This window comes from Bremia lactucae, linkage group LG18 (assembly GCF_004359215.1).
Source record: "Bremia lactucae strain SF5 linkage group LG18, whole genome shotgun sequence".
Lineage (NCBI taxonomy): Eukaryota > Oomycota > Peronosporomycetes > Peronosporales > Peronosporaceae > Bremia > Bremia lactucae.
Window position 1 is genome coordinate 567,595 of NC_090627.1, and position 10,917 is coordinate 578,511.

General features: G+C 45.6%; 2 protein-coding genes across 2 annotated transcripts; both read left to right on the plus strand.

The window, feature by feature from the left end:
- Nucleotides 1-1,032: 1,032 nt before the first annotated feature.
- Nucleotides 1,033-1,403, plus strand: CCR75_003984 (uncharacterized protein; the record flags this gene model as incomplete). Its single annotated transcript, XM_067962075.1, has 2 exons — nt 1,033-1,048; nt 1,240-1,403. 2 exons carry the CDS (start codon nt 1,033-1,035, stop codon nt 1,401-1,403), a joined length of 180 nt encoding a protein of 59 aa, XP_067819633.1.
- Nucleotides 1,404-2,130: 727 nt separating this feature from the next.
- CCR75_003983 (uncharacterized protein) lies at nt 2,131-2,797 on the plus strand (the record flags this gene model as incomplete). The annotated part of the gene is given in 3 exon segments (XM_067962074.1): nt 2,131-2,315; nt 2,345-2,534; nt 2,552-2,797. The coding sequence occupies 3 exon segments, from the start codon at nt 2,131-2,133 to the stop codon at nt 2,795-2,797; spliced, it is 621 nt and encodes a 206-aa protein (XP_067819627.1).
- Between the last annotated feature and the right edge of the window lie 8,120 nt (nt 2,798-10,917).

Sequence of the window (10,917 nt, forward strand, 5' to 3'; positions counted from 1 at the left end):
TGTTGTCGGCAAAACTAAACGAATTACTGTTATGGATAATTGCTTGGAGGAAACCGAATGTAACTCCTCAGCTTTTGCCTGGGATAGTGGCTTGATAACCCAGCTGGCAACACTCTGTTGTATACGACGATGTTGTGCACTGGCACCTTCTGTTGTTGAACTGGACACGCGACTCGCAGAAGATGGGCTAACATCTGAGGTGCGTTCCCAAATAGTATCTCTCTCATCAGAATCTACCACATCCGAGTGGCCGCGGCGTTTCCGTTCGATGGCGGTGGTGGTTATCTTAGCTACTTACCTGCAGGTAAAAGCTTCTGTCTGCAATAAGGCAGTTCACGCAACGTAAACATGCTGATGAAGCTTCTCTGGTTTTCCCTCTACTGCACTGGTGCAGTAGCCAAACTCAGCACTGTAGCGGTTACCAGAGCCCTTGTTGGTAGACCGGTAAAAATTTGCCCAATGTGCACGTTGGGTGGGTAGAGGGGCAGCAAAGCCATTTGGAGGAGGTCGAAGGGGCATGTTGCAGGCGAGAGCGATGAGCGGAAGGGGAGGAGAATGAAGGAAGGCTGTAATAATGTTTTTTATCCCCTTAAAAAGCAACTTTTATGGAAAGGAGCATGTCTATATTTTGTACCCCATAAAATGGCACGAAATATGTCAAGGGGCATGCCTTCAGGTCATGCCCGTGCCTTCATGCTCCGTACCCTACACACGAGCCTTCAGCTACCTAGGATACCATACCTATTTCTTGATCACTTAATGACAAGAAAGCAATTGGAAAATAAAGATACGGTTCTTATTTGCATTTCAAATGGAGATCCAGTTTATTATTACTTTACAAATAAATAGCAACAATTTTTGTTGCTTTTTCATTTTAACATTTTATTCAAATGCATTAGATAGACATTGAAATCCGTATCAATATACCCTAAATTGAGTATCTTCCTAGGTAGTAAATAGTATACCCTCAGGATATAGAGCGTAGTTTTTGCTAATCGATACACGCTGATCAATTAACAATTTTCAATCTACATGTTAACCTTCGATGGTTTTTTCTTATAGACACTTTACGATTAAGCCTTCCTAATAGTTGTCACGCTTCCAATTTCCATTATGACATATTGAGCAAAACGTACTTTAGAAATTTAGACGAATTTGCAATAAGAACGCGAGGCAAAAACACTTTTTGCATCAGATGATGATAGAGATACTTAAAATTTATTAAGTTCAGTACATAAGCTTGCCCTGGCTTCAGGAACCCTACGACTTTCGTGGTATCCGCCACGAATGTCGCTGCTGCTGTGCAGGAATCGATGCTGAACAGCCGCAAGGTACGCGAAATCATACGAACTGGCCGTCACTACTTATTCATTTCAAGCCAACCGCAGCTCTATCGTGATTGACGGACGAAGGACCTCTCCGTAAAAATCAACCCAGTCGTATCGTCAGATGAGACCACTGTCGTCTACAATACTTTCGCTACTTTCGAGGCTGGAAAAACAGTGTATAACTTTACGCGAATTGACGGCGCCACATATTTTTCAAATGACAACGAAGGACTCGGCCACAACTTCGATTCTACACTTGGAATCAGAATTGATGGTTTTACCTCCAATAGACGCGATTATTGTGGCCCTGACCAAAGCCACTCCCTACTATCGGCCATTAATTGCCAGTTGGTTCTACGAACCACCGAGTCCCTATAACAGGATTCATTAAGCTCTGCATCTTGCACGACTTACTTAATTATTATGTTACTAGTTTTAAAGAACTAAGTAAATCACTGAGTTTAAAAGCCTCCCTTTGACTTTAAAGCGAGGTAGCTCCGCCACACTTAACTTATCTGTGGTATAGTCTTATCCCGGCATACCATCCAATTCTTCACCTCTCCATACCATCCGCAAATGCCAACAATTTACCAACAATAAACTCGCGAGTTTGTTCAGGTGTATACAGTGGCGGAGGGTATACTTGGGACGGCTTGATCGCATCATTGGGTGCTTCGGGTCTCTTAATTACATCAAGACACCCTTGTGATCTGACTGTAGCCACTCCCTTGTCGAATGATTTAGAAAGGTGCAGCAGCGGAAACGTTTTCAAGGTCACGGTCAGTACGCTTGATTTTGCTTTATGTACAAGCGATTCTGGGTCAAAATGTCTAGGCTTGATATAGATATAGTCGTGAGCTACCTTGACGATCAAACAAACATTGTTTCTCAAGAGTGTAAAGATCAATGCAAAACCGAAGAGATACCAAGCTCCATATCGGCAATTGGACGATATCTGCTCGCAGGGGCGCAGTTACCTTTAAATAGGTACGAGTCTTGTTATTATTTTCATTTAGCCAAGCTGACAATGATAAGTGCTCCTGCAAATTGAAGCCATGTCCGTGTATTTTCATACATGACTTTAAAGTTAAATCCGAATTTCCAGTTCTAAGGGCAAAATCCGATAATGGGGAAATATTACTACAGACCATACACCGTGCTGCACAAAAATACAATTTGTGCAGTTGGATACTGGGAATCATATGTGTACCAACTTGGCTCAGCAGGAAGACGCTCATAATCGCGCTCTTGTAGTAAACAACACAAGCACAAAAACTATCATCAAAAACACGATTATTGTTACCAACTCGATGGGAGACTTCTTGCTCGCTGGGGCTACTGATAATAAAAATGCACGTTGGATACAAGTTCACCTGGGTGAGCATGATGCGCCTTTATATGGGACCATGGCATCTGACTTGCCCAAGAAGTATGAACCAAAGGCACCAACCTGCTCGCCAAGAAACTGACCGACCAGCAAGAACAGTGTTCAATTAAGATTGCGCTGAAATCTTTGACGTACCAGAATGAGACTCACGGGACAAAAAGTCTCCTGATGTGCAGCGAGAGTTATTCTGGGATCCTGACATCACATCAACCAAAATTTTGGCTTCTTGTAGCGGAGCTACCTCGCTCCTTATGTCAGAGGAAGTCTTAAAGACTCGAAAAGTATCTAAGTTCTACAGAACTAATGGGTTAAACAACTTAGGGAGTCGTACAAGCTATTAAAGCTTAGTGAATTCTAGTTCAAGGGATGATTCAGGGGTTCGTAGAACCAGGTGGCAACTAGCGCCCCAGCGTTTGTACATTAGAAAAGCTAACATATCTCACAGATCAATGCGCAAGCCTTAGGAAGGCACTAGATGCTTTAGATCAAAAGAAGAACTGTGCTTTATTTACTTATTTAAATCTTGAGCCTCACCTTAGCTAGTTCAAATAAATTCCGGCCGCCATATTTACATATGGTGGCTGTCATACATGTTACCCATATTAAATGGGATTTTAGTAATTATCTAATTTTTAAATAGAAGAAAAGGTTATTTTACCCATAAAGTAAATATACCAGAACAACGGTTCACCAACCGATGCGTGCCCCATCACACCCTTTCCCATCAGGCTTCTGACACCTAGTGACAACATTCGCTTCATTTACTCTTTGAGGTTGGTTTTAAGCAACTGATAGTTTAGTTGTGCTTTGCATTCCTTTGTCTGATGATAACTAAGCGTGAGCCAAACTCTATGCTCCTTCCTTGGCGATAAGATGATGATAGGCTATAAAAGTCACTCTCCATCGGAGGATGAGGAAAAGGAGCGCGGCTCCTACACGCCTCGTCGTTTGGACGAATTACGTCGGGTCCCGAATCCGTTCTCAGAACGTGGTGCCGCGAAACGTTTAGCTACATTACACCGAACGCCGCTAGTATCATCACATAATCGCTCTCTGAAGAGCAAGAGCGTGCAATTTTATGGCGTTTTGACGACGGTGATTGTCCGATTACGGCTGTTCGACTGCAATTGTCCGGCGGCGTTTGCACGACGGTGGCGTTCCGATGACGATTGTTTGACTGCTTTTTAAAAGATGAAGCTTAGCTCTTTGTCGAGCTGCAGAGATAGCGAGAACAAAAGCTCACAGTGAATACCGATTCATTCCACTAAGTGTGGAAGAGTGTCTTTAGTAGATTACGGGTCGCAGCTTGGCCATCTGGACCTTTGGACCTCCGGACCACGGCGAGGACGCCGCAGGAGCTCGCTGCTCGCGACACTCTTCGCGATTGATACCTTACACCGAAGGTAATGACGCGAGGTCAGTATCTGACGCTGTTGCGTGATCAGGCCTGTAAGGCTTCGGTGACGTCAATGAGGGAAATCCGATCGTTTTGTTACCAAACGAATCAAAAAGCAAAAATGACGCTTCGTTTGAGAACTGGGTCCGTCGGGTCCTCCGCCTCCGCAACAATTGGAATATTAGAGAGTCTGCGGATGTGGCTGATGTTCGTTTGGAATGGAAACTTCGCTTCGACTTTGCCAAGCTTAAGGCCAAAGGCCAGTTACGTTAGGCGTTTATGCCACAAAACGAGGATAGGCCTAGCCAGTATTTCAGTGCTTCGTAGACCGTACAACCATGGACCGAAGCCACACTGAGGCTATAGATCCACTTTATCCCACGTCTAGTGGTGGGAAGCGTCGTTTTGACGCGAGTTGACCCTGAGCTTGGCGTTCAAAAACGTAACGGCGTGCGGGCAATCTTGCCGAAGAGGTACCTCAAACTCCCAAGAGTTTTAAGCAGAGGGGTAATCTAGCCACTTCACCAGATACTGATATTGACCCTTACGACGACGACGCTTTTAAAGCTTCTTCACGTGAAGCAAAAGGTCCTCTTGCTCATCGAGCTGCGTGGGAGGGGGCCAAAATCTCGGCAGAAGCATTTGATGCTCTAAAGCACTAGGTGCTACTCCTTGGTGACGGCCTCGGCTTGAGGGATCTTGAGGCAGTTCAAAACCGTCTCTTAATGGTGGAACGTCAGCAACTTCGTTTAGAGGGCCAGCTGGACATCCTGGTGTGGATGCAGCAGTCTATTGTAATGGACTCCCAACACCCTGTGGGTACGGGCAGACTTGCCAGTGGTGCAGCAGCATGTGCCGAGGTGTAAACCCGTTGGAAAGTTTCGCATGTGCAAACGAATGTGCTGACCCATTTGTAAAGCTTCAGCCACTAATAAATCTGGCTTACAGAGCCGTAGGTCTTTTCTCTACCGAGATGAACACCAAAGACAGTATTGTGCGCCTCATAGAGGGTTTGATACTTCAAATTCTTATCATGAGGAACAACGAAGCGCGGAGTATCCGCAGCATCCGTGCAATAAAGCAACAGGTCGTCATCGATAGAAAATCGATGCAATTTAGCACGCAGACGTGCCGACAATTTGAAGCCCGATTCAGTGCTCTTTAGAGCTCGTAGCAGAGCTACACTTCAAGCGTTGGCAATTGAATTAACTCTATAGTTAACTTCGGAGGCGCTATCAAATGAACTGTTCATCCTTCGCGTAAGCCGAACGGATAGATTCCTTGATAGGCGACATGAAAGTCGTTAAATGAGAGGGCCTGCGTGATAACGAATCAGCCGAATCATTCTTCTTACCAGGCTTATACTTCACCTCGAAATTGTATTCGGCGAAAAGGAAATCCATCGAGCCATTCTCTGTGAGAGATGGGGCGACTTAGTCGCAGTGCGTATCGACGCGTTATCTGTATATACCACAAACGGCTTTGGGCCTAGCAGATGAACTCTGAATTTGACAAGAGCATACTGCATTGCGAGTAACTCTTTGTCATGAACCGGGTAGTTTTTCCGCAGCTTTTAGCTGTCTAGGCTCGAATGCAATTACACGTTCGCGTCCAACATTATCTGTTTGTAACAGGCAGTGCCAGAATCCGGGCATGGATATTACTATCCTAAATTGCTTAATAAGCATAATGTTCCGTATTAGTCTAGCACCAATCCGTATCTTTCTAAGGAGATTAGATAATGTCCTAGCTATATCAGCGTAATTTTGCTTTATTTTTGTAAGTAATTGGCGAGACCCAACCACTTACGCAATTCTTAGGAACCGACCAATCTACGATGCCTTTAACCTTAGCGGGATCCGCTCTAAGGCCTCGCTTCCCAATGAACCACTTTTCGAAGGAAATTTCTTCTGCGCCAAAAATGCATTAAGATGCATTAGCATACAATTTATTTGCCCGCATAAACTCGAGCACTGCTCGCACATGGCCAAAATCGGATTCCACATCCGTATGGCCCTGTTCCGCACGAATGTGGACAATATGTAATCAAATAAGTCTGTGCATAACGTCGATGAGGGCGGATTCTGACACAAGGGCTTTTCAACGCCCCGGCGTTGCCGAAGCGTCGTAACGGCGTCGAGCACTCATAACCTTTTGCCCATTCTTGTCCAAAATAGTCGAACTGCTAATCGAACACGACGAAAATGTTTTTTTCTTATTTTCGGCTTCGACCGACTCATCCTTCTCTTGCTGCTGCACCGACGTCGGCAGGTCTTTGAAAAACTCTTCATCCGAGCTAATACCTGGTATGACGGTCACACTCACCGGCGGCTGCAGCAGCCTGCTCGGCTCCATCATAGAAAGCTCGAGCATTGACATGAGGTGCCACAGCATTGGGCGCACGAGATCCCACAGCGAAAACATTGTTACTCGTAAATTTGCGCGGTTCGATTTTCACTTGGCCAAATTCACAATGACGAAAGTCCAATCTGCTGCTTTGCATCCTAAATTTAAAGCATACAAAATTATTTTCCCACTAATGCGCCATTTGCCATTTGGCTTTTTGACGCAAAATGTCGGTGTCGAATGGGGAGATTTGCTCTCTCGTACATTTCCAGCCTCGAGCTTAGCACGGAAAAATCGTAAACTGTTCCTTTGGTAAAGGCCACTGTCGTGTGACACAATTTATTGTCCAGAAACCAAGTCAAATTCATTACAGACACCTCTATTCGAGAATAAAACAGATGATGGATCGATACACACCATACCAGAAATCTGGTACGGTGCGGGAAATGTCGATACCAAGTCGGTGTGGGGCGCCCTACTGGAGAAGCCTAGGCTCTGTTGAACCTCTAGGAGGTGAGAGTAAACAGGACCTAGCCCCAATTAGCTCGATGCATAATGGCACGAAGCGTAAGTACAAGCCTGGCTTGTTAGTCGCCCAAGCGACTATAAAGGGCTTTGATAAGCCATTGTCAATTTTAACTGACTCAGAAGCGTCATGCCATCGACGAATTTCCCTTAAAGGAAGTCAACAAGACGTTGAGGTGCTTTAAGCGCATGAAAGTGATAAAATCACCGTTCGCTTAGCGACTGGAACTCGTGTCACTGTTTCTAAAATTCCGTTGAGTCACGTATCAAGCTTCTGGTCTTTGACAGTGTGGAACGCTGTCTCGTCCTTGATTTGGATTCGAGATGGGATCTCATCCTTGGTATAACCTGGCTTGAACGCCATGAGCTATAGATCGATTGGAGGTCTAAGACCTTAGACATCACGGGCAATGCTCCTAGCAGAAGAAGGAAGTGGAACTTACTCCGTCGAGTGACACTCGTTGTAATAACGATTCACTGTTGGCCTAAGGCCGAGTCATCAAGGGTGTAACATCCCCGATCGACGTGGAGTGGCATGTCTAAGTCCGCCGAGTGTGAGCGGCCTAGGTGGCACCATACTGAGCGTACAATTGGCGGTTCGCCAGGGCATTTCGGGTCAAACCCTTCTAATGCACGTGAAGTGACGCGTAAACGGTCACTGGACCTGGAAGTTTAATTGCCTAACTCCTTGTCGGATGTCGAATTAGACACCATGTCTGGTATAGAACCAATACAGATGGAAATTCGAAATTGCGAATTTTGCGGCCTTTTAAGAGGCGTATAGTCTCTACTCCGAGACAGGAGAGAAGCGAAGTGTCTAACGCTTTCAAAGTGATACCAGCGAGTAATTGCATACGCTAGTAAATGTTGTAACTGGGAACACCGAGGGAGAAGTTAGCGTTGCGGCAATTCCTCATCACAGGCTCTTTTAGAGCTAGAAGAAATGTCTATTGATGAGTGCTGCCGAGCCTGAAAGGCTGGCGACTTGTCTGAGGTGGTGGTCATTCGATCAACGATTGAGATTGTCACATCTGAACAATGCTGTCCTGGAGTGGATCATCGATCCTTAAAGATCGTACCGATCAATTTCTTATGATAGGAATTCCAAGACGTAGGTCGGAAGTGGTGCTCTTTCGAGCTTTACTCGTATTTCGAAGGGGACAGGCCCGACATCAATGTTTCGTGCTACCGTACATATATCATCAACGGATGTTCTGATCCTGTTCCACAGATTGAAAAGCCTCTTCTTCTTCATCGAGGCTTAGATCCATATTTTTTTGGTTTATAGGACGGTATTCATGTGTCCGAAGAACTTGTTCGTAAAAAGGCGTGCTAACGTGAGCAGACTTAAGGTCAAACTCAGCGCATAGCGCTATGGCAACTGCCTCTTCAAAAGTATCAGGATGAGATCGAAATAATTATGTCCGGGCAACGCCCTCATTGAGACCCCCTATAACGATTGTTGCAACAATTGCTTCTTGCACCGGGTCTTGATGCATAGATGCAATGAGAGCTCTCAACTCCTGAAAACGTCCCCTAGGGTTCGTTTACCCTATCGAGTCGCTAGGAGTCGTGCTCGTATGTAAAAAGCCTGATCAGGCGGTGCAAACATTCTAGTCATTTGCTGTTTCAGCGAGTCCCATCAAGGGAAACCGTCGATTATGGACGTGCTACACGAGAGTGCCCATTCCATGGCTCTACCTCTGAGTTTGGAAATGGCCAGAACCACCTTTTGTCGTTCTGTTAAGAACAAGGCGGAGGTTGTTTAAATTTCCATCTGCTTAAACTGGAGGGATTTTTTTCCTCTTTACCATCGATTGTCTTCACGTTAACGACTACAGGGCGAGCCTGAGGCTTTCTATCAGGTATAGAGATGTACCGAGATGGCATAGATGCCGCTAGATGACCCTGAACCTGTCCGATAAGGGAGAATGCATATTGCATAAATGCTTCAAGCCTTGCATGCAGAACCTTTGGTCCCCGAAACACAATAACCTCAATATGTCCAAGCCCAAACAAAGTTTTGAGCTTGTCATTCGCTGTGCGTTGCGCCTCTGAAAGTTTTGGAAGCGTTTCGTGGAAACGTTACCATTTCAGTAAAGGCTTAGTCTAATAAAGACTCAGGCGTAGATTGACTACAAGTTCTATCAGGTGTAGCAGAGCTACCTCGCTGCTTAAGTCAGAAGAGATTAAAGACTCAAAGTGTAGGCGGGTACGTCTTAATGCGGCCACGCTTTACTTAAGCATACACCCTAGCACAACGAGGAAGCGGCTAAACCGTCTTCTCTTGCGTGCAGTGAGGTAGTTGTGGTAAGCGCCTTAGCGACCTCACTAAACGCACTAAGTACTCTAGTAAGTGATGTCACGAGAGCGGTAATCCGGATCCTCGTGCGTACTTACCAAGTAGGAAGTAGATTTCAGACTGATTTATATTTAATCGTTTTAAATATAAATACCTATTATTCTAATCAAAAATGTCATCTCTGTAGATAAAATGGTATGTATTGCGAGGGCATATTTCTTCATACCTTGCGTAACGGATGATGCTAGGCGTCATCCCTCCTAATGTGAATGGTCCTATGATCATCACATACACATGGGTTGGTTCACAATGTGGACCACAGCCAAGTGGTGGGTCTAATTACTATATTTGAGCAATTGACCATCCCCTTAAGTACACCAAGAGTACTTGACGGGGATTGTGTAACATTAGAGCAACTTTAGCCGTTACACCATCCCCCTCTTTAAGAACAAATTTACATTTTTAAATTTGACAAAGAGGAGAGAGGAACTGCGCGCAGCTTTATGCGCCGCTAGTTAACTCGATCACTCTAGCGCACGTGTTATCATACACGGCGCCAAAGATGCCACCTAAAAGGGGCCACGTATGTGGGTCGTCTGCGAAGACGCCCATTCAACCTCGCACTAAGCGCACGCGCCGCATTAATTCGCCGGCCGCGTCTAATGCCTTAGTCGTAACGCCGACAGCCACTGCGGCTGTCGCGTTAACAGGGCTTAAGGATCCTTCCAATTTAACAGTGAGGATGTTGATCCGTCGCTCATAGTAGTGATGCGGACAACGAGCTCATGAGGAAGGATGATGGCGCATTATTGCCCATCCAACTTTCTCTCATTGCTCACAATATGGAGACAGCAACATTTACTAATAATGTCTCATTGTCTGCGCTGGACAGCGCAGCGGCCATTAAGGGGAGCGCTGCCAATAGAGTCACAGCGGCTTCTCCGTTGGGTTAAACAACAACGACCTATGCTCAGATAATTATCCATTATGGTTCTGACAAAGAGAATTCTCAGCCTAAAGCTTCGCCGACGGCACATGAACGTGCTCAGTCGGTGTCCCAAGTCAGTCGTTTAGAACGTGGCTATGTGACGGGTGGCATTTCACCGATGTCCCCTCCATCTAAATGGTCTCGTTTAAACGAACCAAGAGTGTCGCTTATAGAGCGCGCTAGAATAGCGCGCTCTCATAATTATTATGGCGTCTTTAAATCATGGAAGGCTCAGGGAAATTGTTTGAGCGTTTTTTTTCGATTCCTGTCGTGTTGCGTTCAAATGAAATCCCCGACCAGTACGACGCGGAATTCACGCGCCGCATTCATCCGCATTCCGATGCCATGAAACAGCGGTCGCAACGAAATAATTTTGCCCGCTTGCGTGTGAAAGAAATCATGGGCAGTTCTGTACCCCCTGTTTCTTCTCACAACGCTACTTCTGCCAGTCCATTTGAGACTAGCGAAGAGGCCTCAACTGGTGCTCATTTTCATAGCCACCAAGCCGGGCACATCAATACGTAGGGTATCAATCCGTTCCCAAGAGTAAAAACTCTTCGGGCAACCTTTCCCTTGGACGAGGATCTGATACCCTTGCGTCACGGAGCGGTGGTCAAGCAACCTACTAACAAGGAAACGTTGATT